Raw genomic sequence first — 18919 nt, 5'->3', positions numbered from 1 at the left:
GCGCCCCTGTCATTTACCGCCCAGACCCCCGATCATACATCGGGGAGAAGCGGTATCAGCGCACATAACGTGCGCTGATACCACTTCAGGGTTTCATACATCTCCCCCAGTATGTCTTTTAGACGCATTATTGAAATGGCTGCCTAGGACTCACTTTTAGGAAATGAATCCCAGGATTGGCCACACTAGTCTTGAGACAGAGTGGCAAACTGTCAAGAAACAGTAACACAATTTCTACATAGGGGGGTATCCAACTAGTCCCGAAGTCAGCCCGACGCCGTCACTTATCAGGGTTTTATTTTTCAAGACCTAAGGTGTCCCGAAAAATAATTTACTATAAGTGCTGTTTTTTCCCCTAAATAAAGGTGAGAAAAAATAGGTCTGTGGCTCCTATGTGTTTACAGGAGAACTATCCTATTATTTCGCCCAAAATAATAGAATAGGGTGAAAAAAAACATTGGCGAAAATCGTGTATAATCAGCGAAAAATCCCCGTTTTTCGTCAATCGCAGGGATCAATGTTCGGGGCTAACTGGATACCGCCCATAGTGCTGGAACTGGGACTACCCTACCAAATGTGTAGTTTCGTCTATGGAGAGGAGCAGTGTGACTGCTGAACTGGTAAGGAGGGAGAGTTTGCGGAGCTGTGCACCCTGGTCCCGAGTTTTGGGGTTTTTTTGGTGGAGGGAGGGGGGGGGGGAGGGTGTCACCATGCGTTACAGCACCGGGTGACACCAACCCTAGTGACGCCTCTGGTAAGCGCAACTGATTAGAGTGTCCTCAGTAAGTCCTGCACTTATCGCTGCTGCCCCCCATGCCCCCTCTATGCGACGTTATGCTGCGACATTGGACGCTAAGGGTGTGGGTCGGCACAGGGCCCATTTAAGCCCTGTTGCAGCTCTGATTTGTTTAATACCTTCTAGAATGTCAGTCATGCAAATGCACAGATCATCGGCTATTACGGTATGAAAACCTCACTTAGGTTATTGCTCACACCTCTATGGGGTGTGAGCTAAAATAAGCAAGATTTCTCTCTGCATATTTCTGCGAGGTATTAGCCTTAAAAGGGGGGTATCCAATTAGCCCCGAACACTGTTCGGGCACTAATGGATTCCGCCGGGCTATCCAATTAGCCCCGAAGTCAGCCCGATGCCGGCACTTATCGGGGCTTTTTTTTCGAGACCTGATGTGTCCCGAAAAATAATCCACAATAAGTGCCATTATTTCACCTTAAAAAAGGCGAAAACACATAGGTCTGCGAGCTTATTGCGGACCCTATATGTTTTCGTGAGATATAGCCTATTATTTCGTTTGAAATAATAGGATAGGGTGATAAAAAACATCGGCGAAAAACGGGGATAATCGATCGCGGGGATCAATTAGCGCCGGAACAATGTTCGGGGCTAATTGGATACCGCTCAAAGTATTTCACAGAACATTATGGTTAACTGAATCACCCCCTTAATGTCTACTTTGGTGGATCAGCTTGTCAAGTTTAATTAAACTACTGTACCGTGAACAAACACTTTTGGCACATTGACTTGACCAGCTAATAAATGTAGATTTCTAATAGTTCAGTAATACTTATTTTGCATGCATGGATATATTCATGAATAACACAGTACATAGAAATGTAAAAAAAAAAGAAAACGGAAAGTAAATACATTTAAAAATACCGTATATCAGTTTTTCCTATGCTTAAATGAACGAATACCTTTTTTCTCTGGGTAGACTTTCCTGGTCGTAGGGACTCGAGCGTCAGTTGTGCATGAATATACTTCAACTTTTCAGTGCAGGAATCTATAAGGTGAGCTAGATGAGAATAACAAGTCTCAGAAAAGTAATCTGACCCATAGTTTCATATTACATTATTGTGAAATACAAGTATCTAGAAAAGTCACAGTACAGTGCTACAGTACTAATATGAAACTACAGCTTCAAATTATCCTCATATGCTTATTAAAGTAAATACTTTCATGTTTAAAGTACAGAGGAAAAAGTCATTAAAACTAAATTTTATGTTAGTGGGTAAGTCCACCTGCAACTATGAACTATATTGTTCTAGACCAGGGGTATCATACTCGTGGCCATCCAGCTGTTGTAGACTACATAACCCAGCATGACCTGCCACAGTGTTAGCATGCCCTAATAGCAAAACTGTGGCAGTACATGCTGGGATGTGTAGTTCCACTGCAGCTGGATGGCCCAAGTTTGACACCACTGTTCTAGACATATCAGATATATTAAAAAGAAAGTACATGTGCACTCTATTTTGTGAAAAAAATACCTATCTATAATTGTATCCCAGCTTCAATCAGTGGCTTACCAGCATCTGTAGTCTGTGTAGGTATAACTGTCAATTCATTGAAGAAAGAAACCCAAGTGGCTGAAGAGCAGAGAACTGCAAGTAACTATATATTTTACACTATGTAATAAAAATAACTAGATAATAAAAAAAATGTGTAGCATGCACCATCACCAAAAGCCTCAACCAGTCCAAATGCTAGAAAACTTGCACTAGTTTCCACTGTAAGGGGTATATTTACTAAAGTGCGAGTTTTTAGAAGTGGAAATGTTGTTCATAGCAACCAATCAAATTCTAGCTATTATCTTCTATAAGGTGCTAGATAAATGTTAAGTCAAATCTGATTGGCTGTTACGGGCAACATCTCTACTTTAAAAACCCGCACTTTAGCAAATATACCCCTAACAGTGAAAACACTAGAATTGGGTTACCTACTTTAGTGAAAATCAGTCCCACACTGGTCAGAACAAGGCTAGTGCCTAATACGAAAGGATACAGGAAAAACAGCATGTTCTCTTTGAGAAACTGACCAGCCCGTGTAGGAAAACAAGGGGTAATATGGAAAGAGATAAATCGAATATATGGCTTAATTACATATACACTAAAGTTAATGTGGGGAGAGATGAGGAGAATGCACAGGGCATGCCTGCATCCATAGTTCAGATTCTAAAGCTTGGAGCACAAAAGACACAGACCAAGTTGAATGTTGTTGACGTTGACCTATTTTGGTTAATTACTTGATTTTACAGTTACTGTATTTATTTTTTTCATTTAAAAAAGTGCCAATTTTTTTCTGTAGCACTATAGAATCTCTGTCCATCTAAAGATCATAACCAGATTAACACCAGATTGTTAGTTACCCCAGCTCTAACAAGACTGGAGGTGAAGGATGAAGACCATCATTTTTCAGAGCAGGTCTGATTTCTGTGGGCCCTTCACTTTACAGTCACCAGTTCTGTACGATGTCTCCCTGTAAAGTGGAACAAAGCCCAATCTGTCTAGTGCTGGGACTGGCTGAAGATTTGGGGATGGGGGGGCGATATTTATTTTATTACACAGTGAATATGTGGCTTGAGAAGGCGGGGACTCTAAAATCACCTGCAGTTCTCCACTCCTCAGCTACCTGTGAATTAATTAGTGGTAATCATGCCCAAGTCCTATTTGGCTGACCGTGAAATCTTGGACTTAAGGTTCAATAACATCTGAAGAGTTTAAAATGTGAAAAGATCTATTCCATCTTCTGGACACCATTCTCCACCACACCATTGCCTTAGAATTTGTAACCCATTTTATTTTGGAAATTGACTCCATCCATAAAGAAATTTATCAATGCCAGGTCCCACTTGCCTTACTCACTCTCTCCTCCTATAGCCAGCACACTTTTGCTCTTTCCCCTATGTCAAGGGACTAGGTCAGTGCTCTTCTGCCATCCATGTTTCCCTTTTCCTTTCCACTTAACCCCATCTAGATTCAATTTCTTCTCTCCATCTCTTGCAATGCCTGCCAGCACTTAACCCACTTCTTTAACTTGTTTCAATATACTAGAATCTTTACTACATCCTTTTAACATGTTATTTCACCCATGCTCAAAAAAATGTCTCTCAACTCTGTCGCTCTCTCTAACTAATGGCCAATTACTCTACTTCTATATATTTTAAAATAACTTGGCCCTCACCAAAGATTTGCTTTCTGCCAAGACTAAATGACACTTGTCTTTGCTCATCCTCCTTCACTTGTCTGTCTCTATCGATACTGTGAAACACCCTCTCCTACTGCACATCCTTCTGCTATACTTGTTTTATGGTACGGTGCTCTCCTGGGTCACTTAATACATCTTTTCTATGTCTACCTCCAGCTTCTCCCTTAATTTCCTCTACTTAGTGAAATAGCACAAGGCTATATTGGGTAGGGAGGCCAATCCCACGGCTTTTTTTCAATCCTGTGATTCGGGATTGAAAAAAAACGCAATCCCGAGATTCCCAGAACTGGGTTGTTTTTTAAAAAAAATGCCCCCCGCCTAGCCCCCACAGTAACTTACTTATTGCCACTACATGTGTTATTAATTAACCAAATACTCCTGGGTATTTTAACTACCCCACCAATATGAACCAACACACACACTCCCGAGGAAGCTGGGTGCCTCTTGCCCAGTGAAACGCGTTCAGGTGATTGCTCTGGGAATCCTGCCAACATTGGACCCTTACTCTGGACCCCCACAATCTTTCCAGGACTGAGTGCAGCGCCGGAACAAAATACAGGTGGATTATTAACAGCTTATTCAATTTGCATTTTGGATGCTAAAGACTGTGTTGAAACCAATTGTACAGACTATTCATATGGCTGCTTGAAATCTCATAACCTTGGATATAGTGGAAGGAGTCCTAGGTCCTACACCATCTGCTCAATATACAGGATCAGAGATATATTTTAACACTGTGTTCATAACCTTCATTGGAATTCTGCATTTAGAGTGCTGGTCATTCATTCAATCATTTATTATCATGTGTGACATTTATTGTTTTACTCTTGTCTTTTTATAATAAATTATATTTTCATTATTTTGAAGATCACCGTCCATCTTTTTAGCGCTGGTTCTTTTGTGACTTACCGGGAGGGGGCAGGGCATTTGGTGGGGCTGGTGTCTTGTAGAGGGGTGGGTGGGTGGTCCAGCTGGTGTTGGGCTGCACAGCGTATCCTGTGTTATCACATCATGCTGTGCAGTACGCACAACCGGGGAAAGGGGGAGCTGGGCAGCGTCTGAGCACTCTGCTGGAGGTGCTTAGCGCTGCCCGGCATCTAAAAAAAAAATGTTATGGCCAATCCCAGGATCGGAAGCTTCAAATCCCGGGATTCAATCCCACCCATTTTTAGGACAAAATCCTGGTATCCCGATCCCAGGATTGGCCTCCCTAATACTGGGCCCTCAGTTTTTCTCATTGTACAATTTATCGGTGAACTAACATCCTATGCTCATTAGTACTACCTCTATGCTGATGACACCCTAAACTACCTCCCCTACCCTGAGTTCTCATCTTCTCTCTTTGTGTGTCCAGCTGACTCTATGCTATCTGCTCTTGGACAACCCAACAGTATCTAAAGTTAAACATGTATAAAACAGTCTGTGTACAACAATATGCTCTTCTCTTCACTTCGGGTCAACTTAATGGGTGTCATCCTTAACATCACCCGATTCTGCACTGAAAGCATCCTTACCCTCTTCCAAGCCTTTTGCTTCCACCCTTACATCACTAGGATTAGATTCTTATCATTCATGATGCTACTGGACTCTTATCCACTCTCTCCAGCCTTCAATATTGCAACTGCCTCTTCTCTGACCTGCCTCTCAACCATGTGTACTGCAATCCACCATTCATGGCAAGACTAAGTTTCTTCTTATGCCATTCTTATTCTGCCTCACACATCTTCTCTTTTTTCCCATTCCTTAGAGAATGCAATATAAATCAAGATGATTCTCACCTGCAAAAGGGCAGGATTAAGTAAGGAGAAAGCTCTTTTTGTGGGGCAATCTTTAGTAGACAATAATAAGAATTCAAATGTAACTTTTAATAAGTATGTATATAAAAAAACATACTAACAAGGATTCACAAACAATACACAAATGGTATTATAGTCAAGAGAAGAAGTTCCTGTATCACCTATTTAAAACAAGTATTACATAAAGTTATGTCAAATTTATTTGAGCATTAAGGTCCTAGCATTGACCAAGTGGAGGAGAAAATACTACAAATATCTCTAAATTATGTCTGAATCATACGGTTTCTCAAGCGGCATAACATAAACCCCATAATCTAATATAAACTCCTCACCCTCATCTACAAAGCCTTCTACAACTCCCCCTAAAGAGCTGAACTGATCCAACTACACACACTCTCTCCTGTCCTGTCTGTTCTGCCAATAATCTGCACCTCAGATTCCCACTAATAACCACATCTCACTCTCAACCTCCAACCTAACTTCAGGGGCCACATAGATGCCCCTCTTATTGATTCCTTAATCTCAATAACAATTTTAAACATAGTTAATTAAAGAAAGATGCATTTGTAATTACATATCAACAGGAATTTTAAAGAAATGTTAAAAACTATAACAGATCTGACAAAACAGTAAGAAGCTGGGAGCCGGAGGCTGAGACTCAGTGTGCCATCAGGTGCCCATTGTGGTCTTAAATGCTTTTTAACCGCTTGCCTGGCATGGTTGCATCAGATGCTACCATGCCAGGCTGGACTTTTTCTGACATGGTCACATCTGATGTGACCACTCAGAAACGCCCACTGGGCGGCTGCCAGAAGATATATCATCCAGTAGCCACCAATCTCAGAGCGACCTTCTGGCCCCTCTGCACCTTTGTATCCTTCCCCTGTGTGTGCCTGCCTAATCACTGCAATCGTGGAAATCTAAAAAACAGAGCACACTGCCCCCCAGCATATTCATGATGGCTATCACAGTGTCTTGGCCCCCCAAAGTGTGTTCCGACCAGCAAATATCGATTAGTTGATATATTGGTGAAAATCTGTATTATTGTAAAAGCTAATTTCATGGATAATTTTAAATATGGTGATCCAGTATCGAGCAAAATTACCCATATAGGGCATCAGATTAGGAATGGTATACTATATACTATACAGTCTACTAAAGGGCACCGATGCAACACTTTCAATGGCAGCCCAAAATGTTAAGAAATCATCTGTGGCTGTTGTCTGCGTAGAACTCAACTATCAGTATCTATACCATCTATGATTTTCTAATGATGGTTTAAAACCATCGGATATCAATGCTATAGCCGTTGATGCCCATCACTACAGTATACTATAGAAATTGAAAATTTTTTAAATAAAATTGTGTTGGATAAGTTATAAATAGATGTTCTTAACCTAATTCAATCATCAAAACCCAAACATTTCTGATCAGCTTTGAAAAGAATATTAGCCAGTTAAATGGTTAAAACCCCACCTATTAATCAATGTCTACCAGTCTTCCACATAATACTATCCATGCTGACTCTGTGTCACCCGGTTCTTGTCCCAGCTTTCTTCCCCCAAATAGAACATGCCCCTCCCTCCTCCTATTTTCTTGTTTGCCCCTTTTTTTATCCACCTGTGTCTTTGTGTTTTGCCTCCTTGTGTTAAAATGAGCTATGTGAGTTTTAGGAATTTTCATATACAATCCTTCCAAGATAAATGTCCTGATTCATTCACTCATCAAAGCCCAGCCCAAACCTCTGGTCCCGGAAACATGAAAATCAGGGGAGTATATTCCTTCCATGGCGTAGGTGCCCAATAAGAAGAGAATTTTTAAAACTCGAAACAGAAGGGGGTAAAAATGGCTTAAATATTTCCTGCCCCTATGCAATGTCCTGACTGACTCATTGTGGCTTCAGCACAGTTCAGAATTCAAGCACCAATTGTCATCCCAAGTGCTGCCAAATATCACTGGCATTTTGTGTGGCTCCCCTATTTGAATAGTGAGGGAAGGGAATGTCTTATTATAGAGGAAAATGTGTTACAACAGCAGTGAGAGGGGAATGTGTTACTATAGGGGTTAGAGAGGGGAATGTGTTACTACACAGGTAAGGGAGGGGAGGGAAATGTCAAATGTGTTACAACGGGGTGAGGGAAGGGAATGTATTACTCCAGAAGTGAGGGAGGGGAATAAGTTACTACAGGTGTGAGTGAGGGTAATATATTACTACAGGTGTGAGGGAGGGATTGTATTTCTTTACAGGTGAGGGAGGGTAATGTCAAATGTGTTACAACATGGGCAAGGGAGGGAAATGTGTTACTACAGAGGTGAGGGCGGGCAATGTCTTACTATAGCAGTGAGGGAGAGATGAAGGATTAATGTGTTATTGGAGTGGTGAGATGGAAATGAAAACAGTAAATATCTAAGATCTACCTGGGTGAAACTGGGTTTATCAGCTAGTTGTAAATATACAAAAATAATAAGCTCACCTTGTAGACTGTACACCTGGGCACTTCTGCTGACCGCCAATAGTGAGATTAAAGCGCCAGCACACACTTGTTTGAGCAGGTCCTCTGACGATTTCTCTTCGTAGCTCTATATCGAATACCAAGTTACATTGTGATTAATTGAACAACATATAACCTGTGCCCTCATCTTTTTGATTAATAGATAAATGAATATTTTTATGCTTAGATATTGATCAATTAGCTAAATATTTTAAGAAGACCTCATGATTTTTTTTGTTTTATTTTGCAAATTAACTAATCTTCAGTTATGAATGATTGCTGTTCAGTGGAAGATTATCAGTGCAGCTTATTAAACCTGCTGTTACAAGAATCTAATAATCTGCAGTGACAATATTCCACTAACAGGGGTTTACTGAGAAAGTTCTATTGATTGTTATGACTGGAAATGCACTGTATACCCGAAATAGTGAAAATTTACCATGCCAGTGATCCCTGCAGTTTTCCTAAATGTGGGGACAGGGCTCATTATCCTGTATTCACCAACACTATCTGCAGCTGTTAAGGCCCCCATACATCAGCAATTGATTGCAGCAATCGTGCAATCTGCAATCGATTGTGGCAAATCTGCAATCGATTGAAAAAGGGAAAGATTTTTATACACAATCGATTGAAAAAGGGAAAGATTTTTATACACAATCGATTGAAAAAGGGAAAGATTTTTATACACAATCGATTGCAAATTGCACGATTGCTGCAATCAATTGCTGATGTATGGGGGCCTTTACAAACACCTATTTGCTTGACAGATGCCTTTAACAAATTAAACATAAGTATAGTGTATACGCACTAGGTTACATTCACAAGCACAATGATACCAAAGACATCATAGGGTCGCTTTAATTTCCTTTACATTGTATTTATAACAGTACATCATATAAATAAGTAAAACATGCATTCCAACAACAAAAACTGACCTGCAAAATTATTTTGCAAAGGCTATTTCCCATTTTTAGATTTCCATCTAAAAAGGAACTCAGTGTTGTACTTGACTGTGACTCATGCAGTTGCAGATTTCCTTCCTCTGCTAGGAGAGCTGATAGAAAATAGAGGCAGGCTGTGTATAGACTGTGATGGTTTTCAGCTAGTGCTACACACTCAGATATGGTTTCTAGACAAAAGCAAAAGTAATTATCAAATAATAATCATGTTTTTTCGCTTTTATACATTTTTCAAATAATTTATTAAAAGGTATTTAATCTACAGACATCAGTACATTTTTCTTCTATACAAAACAAATTCTGGATAAAACTGGTGTGGCATAAACTTGCTTTTTAAATAATATTATTTAACAATTACAAAATTAAATTCAATTAAAAATGAAATTAGTTATATGGGATTTGGTTGTAAGGTATGTTTTAATTAACAAAAAAAAATAGTATGAAAACATATCAGTGTAGATTGTGTTAGCTGTATTATTGTTAACTGTAGAGATATTTTTTTTTTATTTTGCAGTCAGTGGAAATTCACTCTAAATACAATTATCAACATATCTTCTCATCTGAAAAGAAACCGTAATTATAAAAAAAATTGAATTTTGATAGAGATATAACTGCAAGCAGCAAAAGGGGGGAGATGTACTAAGCCTTGGAGAGTGATAAAGTGGAGAGTGATAAAGTACCAGCCAATCAGTTCCTAACTGCCATTTTTCAAACACGGCCTGTAAACTGACAGTTAGGAGCTATATGGTTGGTACTTTATCACTCTCCAATGCTTAGTGCATTCTCCCTCAGTTCAAACCAACATCTATAATACAGGTGTATGCTACATTATTTAAATTGCATAATGTCCTAAGATAAACCACTGTACTGTGTCAGCTACTGTGGCAAACATCTGATCTTAATTGTAGCTGTAGGATTAATGAAACATGTTGGCCTCACACAGATGTGTCCTCATACAGTGTGGCTTCAGTCGCGCCAAACAGCACCTCTCGGTGCACAAGATCCCAGGCGATTGGCCGTACAGTGTGGATTTATGTTCAATAAGTTAGTCATATTCGCACAAATAAAACGACTTGAAGTGACAAAACTACTTTGCTAGACTGCATTGATTAATCTGATGTGTAACATTTGTGTACTCTGTTAGCACTGGGCGTCTTTTTTTCCCGCAAAGCGATGAGACTAGGGCGCACCAGGAGACTATGCTGATTAATATGATATGTGAAATTTTTGTATCTGTGTGCGACTGCCCATTCACACTGTCAGCAATAACAAGAGATATGGTAAGAACTTACCTTTGTTATCTCTGTTTCTACGAAGTCCATAGGGTCCACAGGGTGACCTTGGGGTATAGCTGGATCCTGGATCCTCGGGCACCACGGAGTTAAAGCTTTCAGCTGCTCCCAGGATGCACTTGGGTCCAACCTCCCCTATACCCCGCCCCCGAGCCACAGGCACCTCAGTTGGTAAGCAGCCCAGGCCGGAGGAGGAGACGAAACAGAGAGAAGGAAGACTGGAACACACAAGAACCATACTCACAGAAATGGGAGACGGAAAACAGGTGACCAGTCACAGAGCCCATATGAAGCCAGGTGCGTCAGGGCGGGTGCCCTGTGGACCCTATGGACTTCGTAGAAACAGAGATAACAAAGGTAAGTTCTTACCATATCTCTTGTTTTCTACTTCAGGGTCCATAGGGGTCCACAGGGTGACCTTGGGGATGTCCCAAAGCAGTCCAACTAAGGGCGGGGACGCTCCTGTGCTGATAGGAGAACCCGGCGCCCAAAGGATGCATCCTGAGAGGCAAAGGTGTCAAACGCATAGAACCTCAAAAAGGTCTGAATGGAAGACCAGGTGGCCGCCTTACAGAGCTGAACAGCAGAGGCGCCACGGCTAGCAGCCCAAGAAGGGCCCACGGACCGAGTGGAATGAGCCTTAACAGAGGCTGGAACAGGTAAACCCTCCTGCATATAAGCCTCAATAATAACAGAACGAAGCCAACGGGCTAGAGTCTGTTTGTTGGCAGGCCAACCCCTCTTGTGAAAACCAAAGAGGATAAACAAAGAATCCGACTTCCTCACAGAACTAGTCCGGTCCACATAAACCTGGAGTGCCCTTACAACGTCTAAGGAAGTCTCCCCAGCCGAAAGATCAGGTGACTGAAAGGCTGGTACAACAATTTCCTGATTAATGTGGAACCTGGAAACCACCTTAGGCAGGAAATCAGGACGAGTGCGAAGCACCGCTCTGTCCTGATGAAAAATCAGAAAAGGGGGACGACAAGAAAGCGCCCCCAAATCTGAAACCCTCCTGGCAGAAGCAATTGCCAAGAGGAAAACAGTTTTAAAAGTTAGCCACTTGAGCTCCACTGACTCCAAGGGCTCAAAAGGAGGACCCTGTAAGGCCCTAAGAACCACCGCCAAATCCCACGGGGCCACAAAGGGAGGCTGGATTCTCAAAACACCCTGGAAAAAGGTGTGTACGTCCGGCATAGCAGCGATCCTGCGCTGGAACCACACCGACAGACCAGACACGTGTACCTTCAGTGAAGAAAGACGTAATCCTAAGTCAAAACCGGACTGAAGGAAAGCCAGAATACGCGAAACTCGGAACACCTGGGGATCATAGTTTCTGGCCTCGCACCACTGAAAGTAAGTGTGCCACACTCTGTGATAGATCCTCGCGGAAGCAGGCTTGCGCGCCCTCAGCATGGTGGTAATAACGGAGCTAGAAAAGCCCCGAGACCTCAGGACGGCTGTCTCAAGAGCCACGCCGTCAAAGATAGTCGACCCAGATCCGGGTGAAGACAGGGCCCCTGAGACAACAGGTCCCGCCGTTGAGGTAGGAGGTACGGAGCGTCGATGGACAGGCTCCGCAGATCGGAGTACCACGGCCTTCTGGGCCACGCTGGGGCCACCAGGATCAGTGTGCCTCCGTCCTGTTTGAACTTGCGCAGGACCCGAGGCAGCAGAGATATCGGAGGGAACAAGTAAGCCAGTTGAAACAGCCATTTCACCGACAGCGCGTCTATCAGACTTGCGCCTGCGTCCCTTGTCCTTGACCCGTACACAGGCAGCTTGTGATTGTAACGGGACGCCATCAGGTCCAGCTCTGGCAGCCCCCACTTGTCCACGAGTAGTTGGAATACCTCTGGATGAAGCGACCATTCCCCGGGATGCACATCGTAACAGCTGAGGAAGTCTGCCTCCCAATTGAGGACTCCTGGGATGAAAACTGCCGAGAGAGCTGGAAGATAGCGCTCCGCCCAAGCCAGGACGCGGGACACCTCCGACATCGCAGCTCGACTGCGAGTCCCTCCCTGGTGATTGATGTACGCCACCGTGGTGGCGTTGTCCGACTGCACCTGAACGGCCCTTCCGTGAAGAGCGGTGCCGGACGACTGCAGGGCTCTGTATACTGCCCGCAGTTCCAGGATGTTGATGGGAAGAATCGCTTCCTCCGCCGACCAACGACCCTGAAGTGACAAGGAGCCTGTCACCGCCCCCCAACCCCGGAGACTGGCATCTGTCGTGAGCAGAACCCATTCCGGGATCCAAAAGGGGCGCCCCTCCAGGAGATGCGCTGTCTGCAGCCACCAGGCTAGGGACAGACACACCTCCGAGGACAACACCAGCATCTGAGAGCGGATCCTGTGTGGCAATCCGTTCCATTCTGAAAGAATCAGCCCCTGCAGGGGCCTGGAATGGAACTGGGCAAACTCCACCATGTCGAATGCCGACACCATGGACCCCAAAACTCTCATCGCTGAGTGCACCGACACTCTGCCACTGCTCAGACAACTGTGAATCCGCAGCTGTAAGGAGGAGACCTTCTCTGGAGTCAGAAAAGTCCGTTGCTGACGAGAGTCCAGCAGGGCCCCCAAATGAACCATCCGTTGTGATGGGATTAGGGAGGATTTCTTCCAGTTGATCAACCAGCCGTGCGCCTGTAGACAAGCGACCGTCAGGTGGAGATGCTGGATCAGTACCTCCGGGGAGCTTGCCAGCAAGAGGATGTCATCTAGATACGGTAGCAACCGTATCCCCTGGCTCCGAAGGTGAGCCGCCATGACCGCCATCACCTTGGTAAATACCCTTGGTGCCGTGGAGAGACCAAAGGGTAGAGCCCTGAATTGGTAGTGGTTGTGGAGAATAGCAAACCGCAGAAACCGTTGGTGCGATGTTGTTATAGGCACATGGAGGTAGGCGTCCTGGATATCCAGGGAGACCATATAATCCCCCGGTTCCATCGCCAGTATGATGGAACGCAAAGTTTCCATCCTGAATTTGGGAACCCTGAGAAACCTGTTCAGGGACTTCAAATTGAGGATGGGGCGATGAGAGCCATTGGGTTTCTGCACCAGAAACAGCGTAGAGTAATACCCCATCCCACGTTGAGACTGTGGTACGGGTATAATGACCCCCGCCGTCAGCAAGGCCTCTATGGCTTCCTGAACCTGCAAGGCCTTGGTTTTGTCCTGAGAAGGACTTGTGCAAAAAAACTGGCAAGGCGGCCTGTGCCGAAAAGACAGGGCGTACCCCTGGGAGACCACTTCTCGCACCCAGGCATCCGTGGTGGTATTGTGCCAGCACTGGGCGAATTGAAGAAGTCGGCCTCCCACTCTGGGGTCCCCCAGAGGGAGGCCCGTCCCATCACGCAGAAGGCTTATCTTCTGGCTTGGAAGAAGGGCGCCTAGCACTCCAGGCTTGCTTCTTTGGCTTTGAGGCGGTCTTGGGTGCGGACTGCCTCGGGAAGGACTGACCCTTTGCCTTGCCCTGAACCCGAAAGGAATGAAACGCTGAGCTCCGGACCTTAGCAGGTGTAGTAGCTGAAGGGAGGAAGGCTGACTTGGATTTTGCCAGGGTATCTACTATTTTGTCCAGGTCCGGACCAAATAGTAATTCCCCATTAAAAGGTAAGGCCTCCAAGACTTTCTTTGAATCCGCGTCTGCTCTCCAAGACCGCAACCACAAGGATCTACGAGCAGACACTGCTGCCGCCGAAACCCTAGAGGTCAACAGGCTAGCATCCAAAGATGCTTCTCCAATGTAGGAGGCGGCATCTCTCATCTGTCCTAACAACGCCCTCTGGACGTCCGGAGATTCATCCGTAAACGTGTCCTCCAAGGCGTTGGCCCACCCCTCAATGGCCTTGGCCACCCAGGAGATGGCCATGGACGGCCGGGCTACAGCCCCTGAGAGAGAATAAATAGACTTTAGACAAGTCTCCACCTTCCTGTCCGTAGGATCCTTCAGCGAGGATATAGACGGCAATGGCAAAGTAGCACTCCTGATGAGGCGTGTTACATGGGAATCGACTGCAGGCGGAGTTTCCCATTTCTTACAATGCGCTTCCGGGAATGGATAATTGGACGCCAAGCGTTTCTGTGGCAGGAAACGCTTACTGGGCGTCTGCCAGGCCACCGCCATGTGATCAGTCAACTGATCAGACAAGGGGAACGCTGTAGAAGTAACCTTAGCTTTTTTAAAACTAGGATACCTTGACTTGGGAGCGGGTGCCTCATCCTCAATCAGAAGAATAGCCCGCACCGCCTTAACCAGAGCCCTCCACATTGATGGAAGACTTAGTGTCTACCTCCTGGACTGAGGCATCTGAGGATGAGTCATCCTGTACCTCACCATCATCCGAGAACCCCTCAGAATCCGAAAGATGCGCAGCCTGTGCCATGACTGAGCGTTTAGACGCCCTGGAGGGCAAGTCACTGCGCAACATCGACTGAAAAGCCGAAGATGCTGCCGCCAAATCTTGGACAGTGTGGGAAAGCGCATCCACCCAGGGTGGAGGAGCTGTCACAGGAGCCTGAAACGGCACCACAGCCGGCTGTGCCACAGGGGTGGACTGAATATACATTGGCAACCCCGCATAGGGACCAACAGGCTGAGACCCCGGGGGAGTCTGCAATAATTGTGGGACACCCGGGGAATGGGGGATGGCAGGCTGGGGCAACGCCCTAGTAGGGGCGGCAGTCGGGACCGACAGACGGTCCGCGATGGACACCAGCACCTGGGAAAACATCGCCCATGGTAGCTCCTGCAAAATGGGAGGTTTAGACGTACCAGGGACCGCCTGGCACCGTCCGCACAGGCCGTCCTGTGACAAATCCTCCCTATCCACTCCTGCAGAACAGCGCCTGCAGGAGAACAATGCTGGAGCCCCGGAGTGCTCAATCTCCTCCTCAGACATGACTTAGGAAGAAAACGTGCGCACTCACCAGTGTGCTGAACAACAGCCCACAATATGGCACCGTGTAGCACACAACTGTATGTGACGGACCTCACAAATACGTGATCTATATAGGTGAGGTCAGTAGAAACACCCTTCCCCCGCACACCTGTAGGGCTTGTAGGAGAAGGAAAGGGATAGGTACAGGCTGACAGTAAGTAGAAAAAAGACACAGACAGGCAGCACTAGCAAAAGTCACATACCATGCAGGAAGATATATCACTGCACCTTTCCACTACAATCAACCTGCCCAGATTCAGTGTCTGGGAGGGCTATAGTGCTGTGTACACTGTCCTTCTGCAGGGGAGAGGTACACAGGGGGACCGGTCCGCGTGCTCCCTGAGAGTATCCACGCTGCCACAGAGAAAATGGCCGCTGGAGACCTCAGAGGAGGAGTGGCCGTGTAGCTGCAGCTCAGCGACGCCAGACTACGAGCTGAAAGGCGCGCTGAGCTGAGGGGAGGAGCCGCTAGACAGGGAAGGCTTCCTCCCCTGGCTAGCATATTAACCCCAGGGCTTGCCGGCATCCCGCTTGCCGCTTAATTTACCCTGGTGGTCTAGTGGTCTGGCGGGGTATGCCTCCGCTGGAGGGGGGGGCCCGCCGCCACCGCTAGCGCCCCCGGTCTGTCCCCTAGAACCGGGGGCATGGGACTGCATTTGAAAGGAACCCGCGCACCGCCGCTAATCAGCGGTGCGCGGCTTACCTGATCTCCCCGGCGTCTTCCGGCAGCAGTCCCGGGGGAAACCAGAGTCCGGCTAGTACAGACTCTGGCTTCCCCCGCCGCGATCCCCAGTTCAGTGCTGGCGTCGCGGCGCCAGCAGGGAGAAGGAGCGGCAGCGTGGGCGTCTGTACAGACAGCCCAGCGCTGCCGCTCTGTAGAAAAACTGTAGTAAAAAATAAATAAATAAATTTAACTAAGTTAAATAAAAAATTAAAAGCTTTAGGGGGCTGCTCCTGCAGCCCACCCCGCAGGGTGACCCGACTCCGGCCGGGCACCATCTAAAACTGAGGTGCCTGTGGCTCGGGGGCGGGGTATAGGGGAGGTTGGACCCAAGTGCATCCTGGGAGCAGCTGAAAGCTTTAACTCCGTGGTGCCCGAGGATCCAGGATCCAGCTATACCCCAAGGTCACCCTGTGGACCCCTATGGACCCTGAAGTAGAAAACCCGGGATATTGCACGTGAACATGCAGCAAACCGGGTTATTGTGCATTGTGAAAGGACCCAGTTGAAATAACCTGAGTCAAGGGACCCAGCATTTCAACCCGGGTAAAAAAACAGGGTTGAACACGGATTCAACCCAGCTCGCAGTGCAGTGTGAAAGTGTTTTGCCACTGGTGGTGTATTCGAGTCCACAATCTGCATGGCTTTTTTAATGGAAGAACGATGGAGGGTAATCCTCTCCTTTAGTAACCTAATCGTCTTCCTGACAAAGTTAACATGGGTATTTGATGAGATATACCACATAACGACTGTCACAAGTTAAGTGATATGTAATCTCATATTTCATATTATTGGCCGGATTGACAAAATGACTGTTCACATAAAGAAATTGACAATTTATACATCTGTGGCACCTTTAGGATGATTAGGTTACTAAAGGAGAGGATTGACCTGCACCGTTCTTCCTTTAAAAAAGCCATGCAGATTGTGGACTCGAATACACCACCAGTGGCAAAACACTTTGTATTATGGAAACACAATTTGAAAGATTTTTGCTTTTTTCCGATTGACTATGTTCCATCACTAAGGAGAGGAGGAGACTGTAACAAATTATTACTCCAAAAGTAATGTCTCTGGATCGACCAATTGAACACAGTGGCTCCCAATGGCCTCAATGAGGCACTATCACTTAGTTGTTTTTTGTGATTATTGAGATCTTGCTGTGTCTATCTGATGGTAGTCTTTGATAAATATTCTTTACTATTACTATTATTAATGTAATGTTCTTTGCCTGCATTTATAATATACCCCAATATGATCCATTTGTTGATGATTAGAGGTGTTTGTTCAGCCAATACCAGCATGCCCACTATATAGACACACCTAGCCATTCCACTACTATTGTTACTATTAGTGATGTACATTTATTATATTGAGTAGGCTTTATTTGTGGCTTAATTTTGAATAACTCATTCCATTAGATTGCTACTTTATGTCCTTTTATTTATTATTGCTTGGCTGATTTTAGATTGTCTACTGTTGCTAGGATACAGTCCTAACATAGTCCCTCTTCGGTATGGCACTTCCGTCTCGTCAATGAAGGATTCCGCAATAATGCTTAATGACGCTAGGATACAGCTTTAACACTTTTGATTATTTGTTTATTGTTGTCATGACGCTTGGGTCAGTCATGTCACTTCCGCCTTGTTGTTTGGCCGGTACGGTGTATTGAAACAGGTGATTGTAACAAGTGAGTCTAATTTTAGTGTTTGGCGTGCAGGTATTTAGCTTGTGGTGGGGGTATCTTTTGCTATGCTCATGATGATGTTAGCTTGACACCGCAACAGCTGCTGTCGGGCACTGTTGCATTATTTGGGAACTCGTGACTTTACTGGGTGGATGAGTATATTACATGGCCATGCTATTTTCGGCTTATATGTATAATTAGTCACGTTACACAACGAGCGTCCCTATATGCCTATACCTTTGGAGATGTTGTTATGGAATACATTATGATACATGAACTTGCTAATCTGTATTTGATACTGCTGATGGATAAAGACTTTTGATATTTTTGCAAATGAGGTGCTGGCTACTTTTTTCCTGTTGGCAACAATGTATGTGCCCTGCACTCCGTAACCTTGTGTGTATACACACACACACACACACACACACACACACACACACACACACACAGGCATCTTTTCTTATCAACAAATAGGAGGAGATCAGCTGCAAAGGGTGTTGTGAAAGTTTCTAAAATATACGATGACATCTAAAAAGTGAGGCTGTCCATGCTTGTCACTCTGGGAATAATAATTGATGGAGCACTGACTGAGGGAGTTTTCCTAAACTTCAGTGTCTTCAACTTCAGACTTCCACAGCTGTGGCAGATGGGAATGGGGATGTCAGATAAAATATTTTTACCTGGATTTTCCTTCAGTAAGAATTATTATTTTGTTATGGAATTATGTAAACCATTGGCCAAATTTTAACATTGAAAGAGAAACTACAGATAATTAAAAACTTACCATATAATGCATTTCCGTGTTTCGTCAAAGTTGCGGTTATGTGATAAATAACAACTGGTCCGTTTTGTCTTAACAAGGAGGTTAACAATACAAATACATCTGTCCATGACTGGTAAAGTGCTGTTTTTAGCTTAACATCTGAAATTCAAAAAAATGAAGTAAAATGGCATTGAATAACACTGCAGCAACACAAAATGTCTAACAATAATGACAACAACAAAAATTAAATATACCAAT

General features: G+C 44.9%; 1 protein-coding gene across 2 annotated transcripts in view; it reads right to left on the bottom strand.

Annotated features, from left to right (window-relative positions):
• Positions 1 to 18919, bottom strand: part of RTTN (rotatin) — a 368340-nt gene that overhangs the window by 55790 nt on the left and 293631 nt on the right. For both annotated transcript variants that reach the window (XM_088475926.1, XM_088475927.1), the window contains 4 exons: positions 18683 to 18820; positions 9227 to 9420; positions 8274 to 8379; positions 1714 to 1811 (listed from right to left, as the gene is read on the bottom strand). In XM_088475926.1, coding sequence (XP_088332052.1) covers positions 1714 to 1811; positions 8274 to 8379; positions 9227 to 9420; positions 18683 to 18820 — 536 coding nt within the window. The remainder of the gene's footprint in view (positions 1 to 1713; positions 1812 to 8273; positions 8380 to 9226; positions 9421 to 18682; positions 18821 to 18919) is intronic.

The sequence above is a fragment of the Taudactylus pleione genome, unplaced genomic scaffold (assembly GCF_031769625.1).
Source record: "Taudactylus pleione unplaced genomic scaffold, aTauple2 ptg000179l, whole genome shotgun sequence".
Taxonomy (NCBI): Eukaryota; Metazoa; Chordata; class Amphibia; order Anura; family Myobatrachidae; genus Taudactylus; species Taudactylus pleione.
Note: the sequence above shows the minus strand (reverse complement) of the source record. Positions and strands in the feature narration are given on the sequence as shown.